The sequence below is a fragment of the Tripterygium wilfordii genome, chromosome 2 (assembly GCF_013401445.1).
Source record: "Tripterygium wilfordii isolate XIE 37 chromosome 2, ASM1340144v1, whole genome shotgun sequence".
In the NCBI taxonomy this organism is placed as follows: Eukaryota; Viridiplantae; Streptophyta; class Magnoliopsida; order Celastrales; family Celastraceae; genus Tripterygium; species Tripterygium wilfordii.
Window position 1 is genome coordinate 7902670 of NC_052233.1, and position 16073 is coordinate 7918742.

Below are 16073 nucleotides of genomic sequence, written 5' to 3' on the forward strand. Positions count from 1 at the left end.
GCGGCAAGCAATGGAGGATGAGATGTTTGCTCTTAAGGAGAATGGTACATGGGATCTTGTTTCTCTCCCCAAAGACAAACATGCTATTGGTTGTAAGTGGGTTTTCACTATTAAAGTGAATCCCGATGGTTCTGTGGCCCGTTTGAAGGCTCGGTTAGTGGCAAAAGGCTATGCTCAGACATATGGCGTTGATTATTTGGAGACTTTTTCTCCAGTTGCCAAGATTGCTTCTATTCGCCTATTTATTTCTCTTGCTGCTATCTATCACTGGCCTTTACATCAGTTAGATGTTAAGAATGCATTTCTGCATGGTGATTTGCTTGAAGAGGTCTACATGGAGCAACCACCTGGGTTTGTTGCTCAGGGGGAGTCTGGGAAAGTATGTTTTCTTCGGAAATCATTATATGGGTTGAAACAGTCTCCCCGTGCTTGGTTTGGTAGATTCAGTGAAGTGGTCATTGAGTTTGGGATGTGCCGAAGTGCTCTTGATCACTCTGTCTTCTACAGACAATCTGAGTTCGGTTGTATTCTTCTAGTGGTTTATGTTGATGATATTGTGATTACTGGGAGTGATAGTATGGGTATTAGTGCTCTTAAGTCCTTTCTTCACACTAAATTTCAAACAAAGGATCTTGGACCTCTCAGATACTTCTTGGGCATTGAAGTGTCACGTAGCAAGCAAGGTATCTTCCTATCTCAGAGGAAATATGTCCTTGATATACTTAGTGAGACAGGTTTGACTGATGTTAAACCTTGTGAGGCACCTATGGTGCCTAATGTGAAACTGACTGCTGAAGATGGTGTTCTACTTGCTGATCCAGAACAATATAGGCGATTAGTTGGGAAACTTAATTACCTTACAATGACGCGTCCAGATATTGCTTTCCCAGTAAGTGTGGTTAGTCAGTTTATGTCATCTCCTCGAGCATCTCACTGGGATGCAGTTATTCATATCTTGAAGTATCTTAAGGGTGCTCCAGGTCGAGGTATTGTTTATAGGAATCGTGGTCACAGTAGAGTAGAAGGAACAGGTTGTGGTTTTCTTTATAAAGATCATGATAATCTTGGAGTAGAAGGATTCTCTGATGCTGATTGGGCGGGATGTCCTATAGACAGGCGGTCTACTACAGGTTATTGTGTCTTTATTGGAGGAAATTTGATATCATGGAAAAGTAAGAAACAAAATGTAATTGCACGGTCGAGTGCTGAGTCTGAATATAGAGCCATGGCTCAATCTATTTGTGAACTTATGTGGGTGCGTCACTTGCTTGAGGAAATTGGTATGAAAGACTCGACTCCCATGCGATTGTGGTGTGATAATCAAGCAGCTATTCATATTGCTTCTAACTCAGTGTTTCATGAGCGTACGAAACATATCGAAGTTGATTGTCACTTTATTCGAGAGAAACTCCAACAAGGAATGGTTCGTCTTAACCATGTTAGAACTGGAGATCAAATAGCCGACATATTTACTAAAGCTCTACCAGGGAGCCGAATAACTGATATTTGTAACAAGTTGGGCATGATTGATATCTATGCTCCAACTTGAAGGGGGGTGTTAGAATATATGGGGGTAATTGAGTCATTGTACATGTATTTTAGAATATACTAGATTGTATTTAGTGCTGTAAAAGGAATTGAAAGAATGTGAAATAAAAAAAGAGATGAAAGCTTTCAAGAAAGAGCTTCTCTCGTAACAATAATGATTGTAATGTTGATGTACACTTTCAGCCTTTCAGGGTTGAGTAGACAGTTATGGTGATATAGACTGATCCATTTAAAGTAGGAGTACTTAGTTATCTAGTTGTCAATCAATTGTATTTTTAGCCTTACAATTTGATCTTAGTCTCAGTCAAGTTTGCGAAGTTAAGATTAATTTTAGGAAGGTGAATCTTTATTATTTAAACTTTTATTGTACCAACTCCTCCTCAAGTTTCTCCCTGAATTAACCGTGTTCTAGATTTTTAGTTTTTTTTAAAAAAAAAATTATGGGTTGACATTCTAATTCTTATTTTCCCTTTCATAGAGCTCTACTATATACATTCAGCTCTATCCTGGGTGGGCATAACGTCTTTTTCCTCCCCGCTTTAGGTTGGAGTCTACTAAGGGTTCATATGCTAAGGAGTGGGCTAAATGGGAGAAGCAACTGCGGGAGACTATGTTTGGCAATACAGAATATCTTAATTCTATTCAGGTGAATACCTAAATCAAGTGCCATCAGTGTTCTTATCTTAATTCTATTCAGGTGATTACCGTTTCTTAAGTCAAGTGGCGTCAGTATGCTTAAGTACTTGAAAATTATTCTTACATTCCTTGTCATATGAAAGTCCAAAATAAAAGTACCAATGCACAACCCCATGCCCAAACACTCGAGCACACCCACCCAAAAATAAGCAAGTTTTACCAAAATATAATATTACTGAACTACTGTTGCAAAATTTTATATGTATGTATTCAGGTTCCATTTGAATTTGCAGTAAAGCAAGTGTTAGAACAGTTGAGAACTATTACAAAGGGTGAATACATAACTCCAGTCACTGAGAAGAGGAGACTTGGAACCATTGTTTTTGCTGCTGTCAGTTTGCCTCTTTCAGATATCCAGAATCTTTTGGATAGCGTAAGTGAAATATTATATCTGCTCATTCTCATACAAGCAGCTGATCTGAATATCTAATTAAAGTATAACTGCCTTGATTATAGCGTTCATCTGATATGTTGATTGACTGCCTAATATCTTTACAAAAAATTTCATGGGAAGAAACATAGTTGGAACGTCTTAAAGCCATACTCAACTTGCTAGGCCTATTTTATCTAGCTTTTTGGCTTTCATTTAGGCGCACATTTTGGTCTTTCTTGTCATAATTAGGGATTATTCCATTAGAAACTGCTCTACTTTATCCAAAAGTGAATAATTTCCCTTTTTTACCTTCTATTTGATTCTAAGAAATCATTTTGAGGGGATTATTTAGACTGAAAAGTAGGACTACATAGGACTTGGTTGGAAGGCAAAAACGGCTAATCTGTTTAAAAATAAAGAAAAAAGGCTTTTATGCATGGGAAAAAAGTAGATGGACCCGTTTTCACTTTTGGATAAGGTAGAAAGTCTTCGATTAGTGTATTTTAACTCTCATAATTATTTAGGAAGTGCCATGCTTATGCAGAAAAGGTGCATTTCATAGGTTCGAGCATCGATGCATATAACTAAAGTACCCTATGGCTTACCACTTATTCTAGTGTATTTAATATTTATCTCTTTATCTGCCTTAAGAGTTCGAAGAGCATAAGCACTTGAGACCCATTATAATCTCAAACTGGGCTCGCGCCTTTCTGGACTTTAATTTCTCAGTTAAGTTCTATAGCTTAGCTTTTTACTAATTTATTCCTGATATAACAGTAGTCACAATCAGTGCAGTCTGTGCATTTGATCTTGTGCCTAGAGATAAGCAATTGGCTATTGGCTGCAGAGTGCCAATTTATCTCACAATTGCGGTAGATATATCTCTGAACTGAACCTGACCGATCAAGCTGGAAAAAAAGAAAGTAAAAAATTATTTATACCACTTTTTCTCCAAGTGTCAACTTAAGTTATCACTTTTCCTTGGACACATAGTTTACGCTTTGGTGGAGTTTGACCTGGAAACAGCCTTTTCGCATATTATGCATGGGTAAGGCTAAGGTTACGTACATCTTGCCTATCCCCGACCTCACCTATTGCGGGTGTCTTGTGAATCCTTGTTGTTTGCATTTCTTACCCATCTTTAACTGTTTTATTTGAGTAAATTCTGTGAGCATCTTTGCTATCGTATCTAATGCAATATTGCTATTGAAACAGCTGGCTGGGCAGAACCCAAAGGCTGAAGCTTTTCTCAAGGATAAGCACAACTGCCTTCAGAGGGCTCATGTGACTCTTGCTCACAAGAGAAGTCATGGTGTCACAGCTGTGGCTAGCTATGGCCTTTTCCTTGATCGGAAAGTCCCTGTAGAATTCACTGCCATTCTCTTTACAAATAAAATGGCAGCACTGGAAGCTCAACTTGGCTCTGTTGACGGTGAAAAAATAGTTTGTAGAAACAATTGGCCCCACGTTACCTTGTGGACTGCGGAGGGGATTGCACCCAAAGAAGCTAATACATTGCCACAGCTCCATTCTGAGGGTAAAGCAACTCGGATAGAAATCAATCCTCCAATAACCATAGAAGGCACACTGGAATTTTTTTAAGTGACTCCGGAGTGGATTCGTCTTCTGAGAGTTGGATTGACCGATTACAATCGTTTTGAATAACCAGTGTTATGGGAACGAGGGGAAATTTTTGATGCAACTGCTCCCAAAAAATTTTGTACAGAATTATTAGTATAGGATCACTGGCGAACAGATGGAGGGAGTTGTGATGGTTCCGACTATTTCCTCTTTCCAGTTATAATGCAAAATACAGGTTAACATGCAACTCAGTAGTAAAGTAGCAGGGTGTAACTGAGGTAATACATTCAATTCTCAGAAATAACATGTCCACATATTATGTGGGGTATGGTCTGTGTACATACCTTACATGTTTTTGATCCCAAATTTTACTTTGGAAGAAGGTATTCTATCCAACATCAAATTCTTTTCAACTCCCTGTAATCTTCTCATGTATAAGGGAAGGAAATAATGTAAATCCGATGGTGTGGAAAGCGAGCCTCTAAATTGGTTGAAAGAGAAAAACACTTGCATCGATGAGATTTTTTTTTTTGAAATACTTTCAAAAATATGTTTCTCATTAGAATCAAACTTTGGACACATATATGTGTAACTCAGTTGATTGTCAATCGGGCCACTTCTCATTGGTATTTCTTATACAGCTTAATGACCGAGTTAAGACTTAAGAGGACAATAGAAGAAAAAAACACAAGTGGAAACTGAAGGCACAAACAACGTAAATTATAAACTTCATGGCAACTCATCCATTTGATCAGTGTAAGTTCTACAAGCAAGTCGAGGGAGCGCGAATAATATATAACGAACATTGGGCTGACCTAAGATTGTAGACAAATTATCAGTCACTATAGGGAAAGTGTCGAGCATAGCCAACAGACATGAATGCAAGTGTTACTAAAAGAGATTCCTTCTGGAAGTGAAAATACTGAATTAGAGTCTCTGAGGAAACAAAGGGGTGTCATCCACGTGCAACCGCGAATCATCTATAAGAAAAACTAGCTCTGTTACTTAAATTAAGGAACCCTCATGCAAAATATAGCCACTGTTCAACCAGTTCTCTCGACTAAATGACAGCCAAGGCACATCACATCAACACAACCACAACATTGCACTATTTCAACATTTTACCAAACACAGTTATCCCATACATCCAGACCGAAAACCTTCAGGCAGATTACAAAGAGAAACCTAAAGGAACAAGCACGCTAACCAGCTATTCTAACATAGGAACCCAAAAGCAAAAGTATAAGGAGACATGCATTGATATTCGCTGAGATTATGATCTGGGTTGCCATTGCATCACCCATTCGGTCAAAGTAGCGACATTTCTAGAGATATCCTCAATATTGTCACTCCTCAGTGCCATCACAATGTCCTCCGGATAACTTTCTTTTGCCTCCTCAAGCAAAACTCCAAAAATTTCAGATTCAATATTGTTTGATAGCTTCAAACCCGAGTAGCCTCTGAGACACAAATAGTTTTATAAGAAAGAAGAACAAGACAAGGGATCAATCAAGCAGGTGAACCAAGAAACCAGTCGCATCATCAACATGCAGACCAATACAATACCTCTTGCTCAAGCGATCATACAACACAGTGTTATCTGTTTGAAGCACCACGACACAGTCAAACCATCGTTCAGGGAAAAAATCGCACCCATGGTAGTCCACAATAGTCCCACCTTCTTCCATCATATCCTCAAGCTCATCACAGACCTTCAGAATAAACGCATTGAAAATGGAAACTTTTCTCACCCAGTTCCATATGTTGAAAAAAATAAGTACAGCAAAGAAACATTAGAAACACAAAGAATTTTTACATCACAAACAACTTCAAATCATGCGATATTCACATCTTAAAAGCAGTCCTAACGACCAAGTGTTCAATAGTAGCTAATTCTTGGACTGGTTATATAATGTAAACACAAGAGAATTTACATGAATCCATGACGCACACACAAAATTTTGACTGTAGAGATTACTGTTCAAGCGAGATTACCAAGTCTTCATTGATAACGTGGCACTCAAACTGCTCATCCCACCCATCATGGAGATTCTTCTCTTTTACCAGTTCCCCAATATTTATGTGGCGGAGCTGGGAGGCCTCTGCTAGAGCAGATGACATAGTTGTTTTTCCGGTTCCTGGAGTGCCAGTCACCAAGATGTTAGGTTTCGTTCTCTTCTGATTTCTATCTTGCACCATAGCTGTGCACACCTACAAAAACAAAAACAGGATGCACGAGGGCAATAAGAATAGATTTCAATCAACGATAATCAAATTATTGTGATAAGATATCAGACAACCAAATTCAGCAAACATACAACTTAGAATTAATCTACAGCCGACCAACTTTATCACTTCGAACTGAAGCCTAATGTTCTATGCAGGTATAGAAATCCACAAACAATTTGATTATCTTAAATAATTGGGAAAAGAATAAACCAGTAAGATAGACTATAACAACCAACTAGGGAAAAACCCTCGACTCGATAATTATTAGAAGAAAAAATGAGTTCAGGTTCTCTTCAGTGAAGAATAGTAATGGACAATGAAATTGAATCGTGCACCTGGTAGCAGTTGAAGTTGACGACGACCCAACGATAGGACGATGAGGGAAGCGGCAGCGAGTGATGGCAATGGCGGTGAAATATGGAGAAAGGAAAGGCAATAGGACACTTTCGGTATTTCACATGAAGCCCAAAAATATGAGCTTTTTAGACCCCAGCCCAATGTTAAAATGAGCCATTATAGGGCCCAGTCCATAACAGCCCAACTACATCACTGGTCATCCCTTTCACAGCATGAATTTGTGCCATTTCCGGAAAATTTACAGGATATGAATGAAGAGAGATGTCCATTATTTTCAAAGAATAAATATCACTATAAATTAGGAATTCATTAGTACAATGATGAATCAACAAAGCCTACAACAGATACATACATTTCTATACAGAAATGATAAATAATTGCAGCACATACCCAGACATTTCTATGGAGAAATGGTAAATTACTGCAGCACATACAGAAGGAAAGATACCAATATGTCTTCAGGTTAGCAAACACAGCAGTGCAAAGAAGCTTGCATAAAAAATTGTTGCTCCTCTGCAAGGATCTTGCTAGTTCAGACCAAGGAAGCCGATCAAAGAACAAGCAAGAAAAAGTTTGAAGTATATTGCTTAGTTTGGAGTGCCATTAGGGTTCGTCTTTTCCAAGCTTGGTGTGGTATCAGGCTTTGAGTTTGCAGGGCACACGGAGGCAAATTGGCAATAACGACATTTCCATTGCTCTTCTTCGAGAATGAAATTAGCTTTTCGCTCGCCCAGCCAAAACTCCAGACAGCCCTGTAATTGACTCTTCACCCAGTCGGGATCATAAGTGAAATGATCCTCGCCAAGCACTGTATTATCCCTTTGTAGCTCATATCTGCTCAAAAGTAACCGAGTGAATGCCTTGCTACAGTGTTTTTGTAAGTATGTTCTTACATATATCAGTATAGGCCACCCAAATAAGCTTTTACGAGAACAGCATTCTAATTTCTACCCAACCCCGAACAAGATGCATTCCATTCTTTTTGCATTGTACACCATGTAAATGCACATGAGCAGGGACCTTTGAAATTTTGAAGCTTAGATTTTGGAAAAGAAAAAAATCTACGAACGAAGAATGTCATAAAAGGTGTTATTCTTACCTCAACAACAGCAGGTCATGAGCAGGGAGCAGCATTTCACATGTGTTACTATAGCATTTAAGTACATCATCGAGGGTCTGTACAGCCAATATGAAAAAATAAAACACTGAGAAACGAGAATTTAAAATTATCAATTATACGAATGCCATGAATCTTTGCCTCTCTAAATTCAACCAATCCAATTATTCAGTTTATTTTTCTCATAGCTAGTTTAGTGATTAACAGCTCTTTCAATTGAATCATCAAGTGATCCAAATCATATTGCACAAAAAGAAACTTGTTTTTTCATTAAATGAGGAGCATCTTGTTTATTCGCCTTCGTTTCTTTTGTCTCACTGTCTATATTCTATAATCACAGTAATGGGATATCATGCATTGGGGGGGAGTTACCTTTACATGAAATCCTGAGCTTGCAGTGCTCACTTGAATTTCTTCACTTAATAAATAATAAGGATCCAAGGAAAAGAAATCAAAAAACTGCCTGGAGGGAAATTTATCAGCAACCAAACTGTCCCACATATACTTGTAGCACATTAACTGAAGCCTGCCAAATAATTGCGATTCATCATGATTCGTGAATATGCAACCAGATACAATAAGATGAATAATAAATCCCAAAGCAACTATTTTTTTTATAAGTAAATCCCGTTGCTTAGTTTAAAACTGAAAATGAAATCCTGACCTTCCATTCCTTCTTTGTGGTTCAGCAGGAAGTGTGTCTTGAACACGAGTTTTTGTCTCCACTAGAACAGGATATCTATTGGGGTCTGTTGTTGGCAATTGGACTTCGTCAACCACGCCCACCATCCACACACCTTCCACAAAGCATATTCTGATTTTACATTCAAGTATAATCCCATCAAAAAAAATTTAACTAATAGCTCTATCAAATGTAGTGGCTTTCTGACCTAAACAAATGAATAAATCAATTACATCTATTAAAAATTTTAGACTAAAAACCTTTAAAAGATCATTGAAAAGCTAAAAATTGCATTACTAATGCATTATATGACTTCAAATCCGCTTTGATTAAAACATGTCACAGAAATTACCATCAGGATTCACATATAATCCATGCCACATGCGTCTTGTTCTCTAATATAAACAGATCATATTACTAGTCCAGCTAATAACAAGAGTTTTCTCATAGAAAAAGCAATAACCGAGGATGAAACTAATGCCCTTTCAATGGAAGAAATAACGAAAAATTACCAGCCCAAGTTACATACAAAGAAAGATTATTGCAAGGTGATTACTGAAATCAAATTAAACCATGAGAAGCCCAAGATAGCAACTGAAAAAACAAATTGTCCAACTTACAGAGGAAGTTCACGAGTTAGTCCTTCGAACAGTAATTGCTTGGCACCAGTTATGAAATTCAAAAACTTCAGAGCCCAAATATCTTCAATAGATTTAACTCGAACTTCGACTTTTTTAACAACCTGCCAACAAACAGAAGATCGGATAGCTGTGAAAAGTGCATACTATAATAAAAGCCAAGAATGAGTCCTATAATGAGTAATTGATTGGTGCTTAGAAGCTTAACGAGAATATATCATTATAGAGAAGGATGGGCAGTGCCACCTTGTGCCCCAATTACAAATAGCAAAGGAACCATTTTTAAAGTTTCCAGTAAGAGACATGAAAATGAGGACAGTGTGGCAATAAAAGGAAAACATAGAATTTCCAATTATACCTCTTCTTCTAGTTTTGCGTGGCGAACACTACCCGCTTTCATGGCTTCGTTGACTTCTCGTTTGCCAAAGAGGAGAGTGAACTCCATTTGTTTTTCACACCATTCCTATGATCAACATAAAACACAAATGAGAATGTTTTATGTACTTCTCTTCAATGCTTACAAAATATTAGAATCTAACACATGCTCATTCTCGACAAGTACATCTAACAAAGATTAAGGACATCAAACACTAATTTTAATGTAAAAGTACATTAGATACTCAAAATTTGCCTTCCATCAGTATGCTTATACAGGATATAACAGGGTATTGGGAGCATCATGAATCTGCAAATTTTCTCCAAATTATCATGGCCAAAATGCTGAGTTACACAACAATATCTGTGCCATTATTAAACTAAAGCTCCCACAAGTGATTTAAATTTGCAACAATAAATGCAATGCCTGTTTAAAATATCATAGTCAATTGATCGTCCACAAAAAAATAAAAAAGAAGTGAAAACCACCAGTGTACAAGCTCCACAAGTGTGTCGGGTCAGGGACAAGCAAGAATTATGACCTTACCACACAAAATATATACCGTGAGTCTGTTCACTCTAGGAATTGAAACTGTAAACTCTAGGTTCCAGTCCTGCAACTCTACCATTGGGCCATATGTTCGCTTGTAATGATTGTTCATAGATAATCTAAAGAACCTGATGAGCTTCGTAATACAATAATACTCCAAATTCTACAATAATCGCATCCTAAACGAACCAATGAAACCATACAAAAAATCTAGCTGATCAAACAAGTAGAACAGAAGTGAAACGACAAGAATCCCGAAACTCCGTACCGTGGCGGTGATATCGGTGACATTCAAGCCTCTATTCTTTCTGAACCGCTGCAGCAACGACTCAGGCACTCTGTTCCTCTTCTGGGTGCCACCGAAATCCTCAATATCCGATTGGGAGCAATACGACAATCGCCTCTTAGAAAGGAGAGTAATGGAGTGAACAGACCTCGCATTCCTCTGGAACTGAGAGGATCGAGAGGGAGAACAAATTGAAGAAATAGCGGGGGAAGAGAAAGAAGAGCGAGTTGCCGCTAAAGCTGCTTCAAGAAGAGCCATTTCTTCTTCGCTCACGATCTCGATTGGGATCGTGGGACTGTTATCGGTGGTTTGGCGGTTATGGGGCGAGTTGGAGAACGACTCGGACTGTGATTCGCTCATTTTGAACGATTTAGTTGGAAAAAATGACAGTTGGCCACGCCGGGTCTAAGGGGTTTGAGTGAGTCGTGAGTTATGTACGAGTTGCTTCGGATTTAAGATTTCAGGCCCGTTGGAATGGGTGCGCTTTCAATATGACGCTCATACGACCGTTGAGACTGTTGAGTACATTTCTTGGATAAGAAACTCTCCTCTTTTTTTCTATCGTCTAACCTCTTTTTAAAAAAGTTTAGAATTCTTCCGTCCAACAAGTTCACCGAACAGATAGTTCAATTTTAAACTTGGATCGTCAACCCAATTCGTTCCACACTGATCACATATAAGATCGAACCGAATCCCATGTAGAGAGAACGAGATCGAAACCCACAAATAAGAGTTAACTTCACAAAACCTCTCATATGTCTATGCAAGGAAATAAAGTCGAAAATATTGAGCGTGGGGTTGAACTTGCAATCTTTCACATTTGCAAGTGGTTATCATATTCAACTTCCCCATACCAACCAAAACTTCTCTGTATATCTCGTAACATCTCCAAGGCAAGACCCTTTACACTCACCCGACGGAGATTACAAATGTGTGCTACTTGCACGGTTCCTTTGAGGGTAAGCTATTGCAATTTTTTTCTTTCTAAAGAGGAACGTCCACTACATAGGACATTCATGGATCAAAAAGAAGTGGTCCAAACCACGCTTTAACAAAAGTCTATATGTTGATTAGAAAAAAGAGAGAAATAAAGCGCCTATATGTAGCAAGCAACTTTGCTTTGTTCACATTCAATGGAAATATGGAATCATAGACTTGACTTAATTGCTAAACAAAAAGGAGAAGCATACCATATCCTTTAATATTTAGTAACTTTCAGTTTGTGGAGATAAAGAAAAGTTACTACTAATTCTTCAATCATGCATACAAGTAGATTATATGATAATGTGAAATCCAAATCTATAATTTTGTAAAAAGTTTATGAAACGGCAACATTTTGAAGTTTGAACCATGAGAGAACTTTTCTGAGGGAGAGAGTAAAAAGCTCCTAACTTTTTTGCTTCTTGAGGAGGCTTAGATCATCCTCTCTTCTTCTTCCTCTCCGGGTTTCCCTTTGATTTTACTAGCTATTTTCTGGGTGTTTTTGTAACTTTTTCTAGATCTAAGAGTGAATGACTTGGTTCGTCGGGTTAATACAGCTTTTCGTCATCAAGATTTCAATTTGGTCATCTAATGTTTTAATGTTTCAACTTAGTAATCGAAAGTTCAAATTTTGTTCTAACTTAGTAACTTAGATAGATTTTTGTGACTTTCAGACAATCAATGTGTTCATTTTTGGGATTAACTGCTCTAAAGTCCCAAAATATGCCCGAGTTACTAAATTGAAACAAATTTTAATTTTTGATTACTAAGTTGCAACATTTAAACATTCGAGTATCGATTTGGAACAATCAATGTGTTCATTTTTGAGGATTGACTATTCTAAAGTCCCAAAATCTATCCGAGTCACTAAATTGAAATAAATTTTAATTTTTTAATTGTTAAATTGTAACATTTGAACATTCGATTATTGGTGACAAAAGGTTAAATTAACCCTTGCTTTGTCATTTCATTTAATCGTTTTTTTGATGGGTAGAAGGCCCACCGGTAACATGGGCCTATGATAATTGTTATATCTTCAACTTGGCCCAACTTCGAGGTTTTAGCCCATTGGAGTGGCTGATTCTGGTTGGACAGGACACAAACTGAGAAAGTTATTTATTTCCGGTGGGAAGGAAAATGTTCTTTCCAAAATTAGTACGTGTTGCCAAATGTGAAACTTAAAGAAGAAAAAGTCGGAGCATTTTGATCCCGCTGAGCCTTGCGTGGCATTCGCAGTTTCTGTTTCCTTCCATTTTCCCTTTCTCTGAATAAGTTGAGAATCGCTATTCTTACTAGGGAAGAAGATATGAAACTCTGTCACCCTTGCGATCCGGTATTTCTTAACAGACCTCAACTGTGTCTACACAATCATCTGCCAGCAAACCCACCAACTCCGCATGAAAGACACCTGTTTCCCTCGATTCTCTCCCTTCACCTCTTCATAAAGCGGCTCCTCTCAAGTCTCAACCCACTCGGAACAAATATCAAACACCTAATACGCACAGAGAGTGTGAGGAAAGGAATCAGTTATGGGAAACAAAGCGGCTCTTTTGCTTTTACTGCTTGTGGTGGGTTATGGAGTGAGCGTTTCAATGGGGTATAGAGAAGAGGGAGAGGAAGAGTGGGGCCCAGAAGAGCGAAGAAGAGAAAAGTACCCAGAAGAGGGAAAAGCATCGTTCTTGTTGCAGGACTCAAAGAGAGTGGTGAGAACTGATGCAGGAGAGATGAGGGTAGTGAGGAGCTTTGGAGGAAGAATTGTGGACAGACCTATGCACATTGGGTTCATTACTATGGAGCCTCAGAGCCTCTTCATTCCTCAGTATCTTGACTCCAGTTTGATCATCTTCATTCGTCGAGGTAAAGAATGGTTACCTCTCATTATAAAGGATTACTCTGGAAACTTTCTTTGATGCTTGATATGGAAATAATCATGAACTTGGTTTTGTTTTGTAGGAGAAGCAAAGATTGGACATATTTACAAAGATGAACTGTCGGAGAGGTCATTGAAGGATGGTGATATATATCGCATTCCAGCTGGTTCTGCATTCTATATAGTGAACACAGAGGAGGGTCAGAGGCTTCACATCATATGCAGTATTAACCCATCTGAGAGCTTGGGCTTAGGTCTCTTCCAGGTACGTTTTAATCATGTTTCAAGTAACTATATTGTAGCTGTGAATCCAAGTAACAGAAATCCAGCTGGTTCTGCATATTTTTTGTTATTTGGTTGCAAATTGTTGTATGATTTAGCAGACTTAACTAATCAACTTATCAAAAAAATAAATTATCTGCAGTCTTTCTACCTCGGCGGAGGGTCATATCCTACGTCTATTCTTGCCGGTTTCGATCCTGAAACACTCACAAATGCATTCAATGTAAGCAAACGTCCTCATTAGCAACCATTCATATATTCTAACACAGACTGTCTCATTTCTTGAATCCCATAATTTAGTTTTGACAGTGTAGATTATCACTTGTTTCTTTTCTTATTCTTTATCGACTGTGTTTGAAAAACTTAACATAATGTTCTCAAAAGGTCACAAGGAAGGAATTGAGAGATATTTTTAGCAGGCAACAAGGAGGTCCAATCGTATTCGTTGGCGATTCTCGTGCGCCAAGGGTATGGTCAAAATTCCTTCAACTGAAAGAGAAAGATAGGCTCCAACACCTAAAGAGAATAGTGGATTACCACCAAGAACAAGAAGAACAAGAAGAACAAGAAGAAGACCAAACAAAATGGTCTTGGAGAAAGCTCTTGATTTCTGTATTCGGAGAGGAAAACAGGAGGCAGGGTGACAGGACTGGTAAAGCCCCTGACTGCTACAACATCTATGGTAGAAGTCCTGACTTCAAAAACAGATATGGTTCCAGCATGGCCATTGATGCATCCGATTACAGCCCCCTCAAACATTCCGGCATTGGAATCTATTTCGTCAATCTGACCGCGGTAATCAACTTCAAAACTTTCATTAGGCCTCATGGCTGTATTCTTAACGTTTTTGAGATGAGTAGTGTTTCATATGCTCTTCAGTAGATGCTCACAATTGCCTGCATTTGCATTCCAGGGATCAATGCTGGCACCCCATCTAAATCCAACAGCAACAGAGTATGGAATTGTTTTGAAAGGAACCGGTAGAATTCAGATTGTGTACCCCAACGGTACCTCGGCCATGAACGCTAAAGTAAGCGAAGGCGACGTGTTCTGGGTACCAAGATACTTTGCCTTCTGTCAAATTGCATCCCGGACAGGCCCATTCGAGTTTTTTGGATTCACAACCTCTGCGCGGAAGAACAGGCCTCAGTTCTTGGCTGGTGCAAACTCACTTCTACATGTTCTCCAAGGCCCGGAGCTTGCAGCTTCAATGGGTATTAGTGAGGACAGGAGTAGGCGCTTCCTTGACTCGCAACGTGAGGCCGTTATATTGCCTTCAGCATCTGCAGCACCTCCAGACACTGAGTACCACAAGGAGGAGACATTGATGCCAAAGATGTTCAAGAGCTTTGAGAATGATATGATTATGGGGTTTGATTAGAGAGGAGTAGAGTAGTGAATAAAATGGGGTTGTAGTTTGTTCAGTTTCCACTTTGTTTCTCCTAGTGGTTTGTTCAAGATTTCTGTGTTTTCTGGATGTGAATAAAATATTGAATTGTCTATTCATGTGCACCATATCTGCTTTTCAATATGAATTGAAGCTTTTTGTCCATGTAAAATGCCCACAGATTTGCACTATTTTTAGCAGGAATTTATGGTCGGTTTTACCAAAAGATGGAACATTTTGCATGGGGAACATGATTAAGTTTAAGGTTAAGGTTCTAATAATCTCATTTCCCATAACAAATTTCAAATAAATATGTAGGTATTGTCATAAAATGAAATTAACTAAGACGATAATCTGTCTTGGCCGACCACACTACAACATGGTCGCCCCTTAAAAATATATTTTTTTTCCCAATAAAGAGGTCAAACCCAACACTTCATTTTATAGTAGCAAACATTATACCTAACGCCACATTAGCGGCCTAGAAATTTAAAAATACTAGCAAAGGAATAACAAAATTGAAAAACAAACACTGGACTAACATCGGGCAACATCGTGATGTACCCAAATAACACTATCTCGGGCTAAACTCGAACATACTAAACAAAAACAAAAAGCAAAAGAATACATATGGATTGGATCAAAATTCTTGATTTCCCATTCACGAAGAATCTCCACCATATATAGGAGCCTCATCATTGTGCATCAAATATGTGTCGATGGAATACACCAACATAACCGGTGTTGCGAAGAATCCACGACAATTGGATGAGAAGAACCAAATTTCCTCTCTATAGGAGATGATATGGTGAAGAAACATTACGTATTTCTTATTGAACATAACAAAGATCGTAGACTATATCTACGAACTAGCAACAAATCAACAAAACTAAAATAAGAATACGATAAAAGGTGTATGAAATCTTCCCATATCTCAAACAATAACTTGTACTATTTTTTAATTTAATACAAATCTTGATTGTAATATTTAATCGCAGTGGTATGTTGTAACAACGTCAAGGGTATTATTGTAATTTACTAAGGAAAATTGTGTGGTCACGCTGTTCACATTTAGGGCATCACATTTGCAACAAACCCTTCTGGCTGCTAAATATCCACAA

At 38.2% G+C, this 16073-nt stretch overlaps 4 protein-coding genes across 7 annotated transcripts in view; 2 read left to right on the forward strand and 2 right to left on the reverse strand.

Moving 5' to 3' along the window:
- The window catches only part of LOC120009206 (tRNA ligase 1), a 28129-nt gene extending 23572 nt beyond the window's left edge, over positions 1-4557 (forward strand). Inside the window, exons 26-28 of one of the 3 annotated variants that reach the window (XM_038859679.1) lie at positions 2092-2194; positions 2459-2617; positions 3833-4557. In XM_038859679.1, the coding sequence (XP_038715607.1) occupies positions 2092-2194; positions 2459-2617; positions 3833-4219 (649 nt within the window). In that variant the 3' untranslated portion in view covers positions 4220-4557. Of the gene's footprint in view, positions 1-1699; positions 1967-2091; positions 2195-2458; positions 2618-3832 lie in introns of those variants that run through there. The other 2 variants (XM_038859687.1, XR_005470651.1) reach the window with 2 other exon arrangements.
- A 779-nt stretch (positions 4558-5336) lies between these two features.
- LOC120016252 (adenylate kinase isoenzyme 6 homolog) lies at positions 5337-6901 on the reverse strand. 2 transcript variants are annotated; one of them, XM_038868936.1, is made up of 4 exons: positions 6763-6901; positions 6194-6399; positions 5765-5910; positions 5337-5658 (listed from the first exon to the last, which is right to left on the reverse strand). In XM_038868936.1, the coding sequence occupies exons 2-4, from the start codon at positions 6395-6397 to the stop codon at positions 5472-5474; spliced, it is 537 nt and encodes a 178-aa protein (XP_038724864.1). In that variant the 5' UTR covers positions 6398-6399; positions 6763-6901; the 3' UTR covers positions 5337-5471. The 2 variants fall into 2 exon arrangements, with proteins under 2 accessions (XP_038724864.1, XP_038724872.1); XM_038868944.1 differs by having other exon boundaries at positions 6194-6409; positions 6763-6876.
- A 138-nt stretch (positions 6902-7039) lies between these two features.
- On the reverse strand, positions 7040-10917 carry LOC119980282 (exonuclease V, chloroplastic-like). Its single transcript, XM_038822923.1, has 7 exons — positions 10415-10917; positions 9580-9684; positions 9204-9325; positions 8566-8715; positions 8274-8427; positions 7884-7960; positions 7040-7618 (listed from the first exon to the last, which is right to left on the reverse strand). Exons 1-7 carry the CDS (start codon positions 10790-10792, stop codon positions 7372-7374), a joined length of 1233 nt encoding a protein of 410 aa, XP_038678851.1. The 5' UTR covers positions 10793-10917; the 3' UTR covers positions 7040-7371.
- Positions 10918-12893: 1976 nt separating this feature from the next.
- LOC119982369 (vicilin-like seed storage protein At2g28490) lies at positions 12894-15060 on the forward strand. Its single transcript, XM_038825701.1, has 5 exons — positions 12894-13270; positions 13367-13548; positions 13708-13788; positions 13950-14360; positions 14479-15060. The coding sequence occupies exons 1-5, from the start codon at positions 12943-12945 to the stop codon at positions 14944-14946; spliced, it is 1470 nt and encodes a 489-aa protein (XP_038681629.1). The 5' UTR covers positions 12894-12942; the 3' UTR covers positions 14947-15060.
- Positions 15061-16073: the final 1013 nt, after the last annotated feature.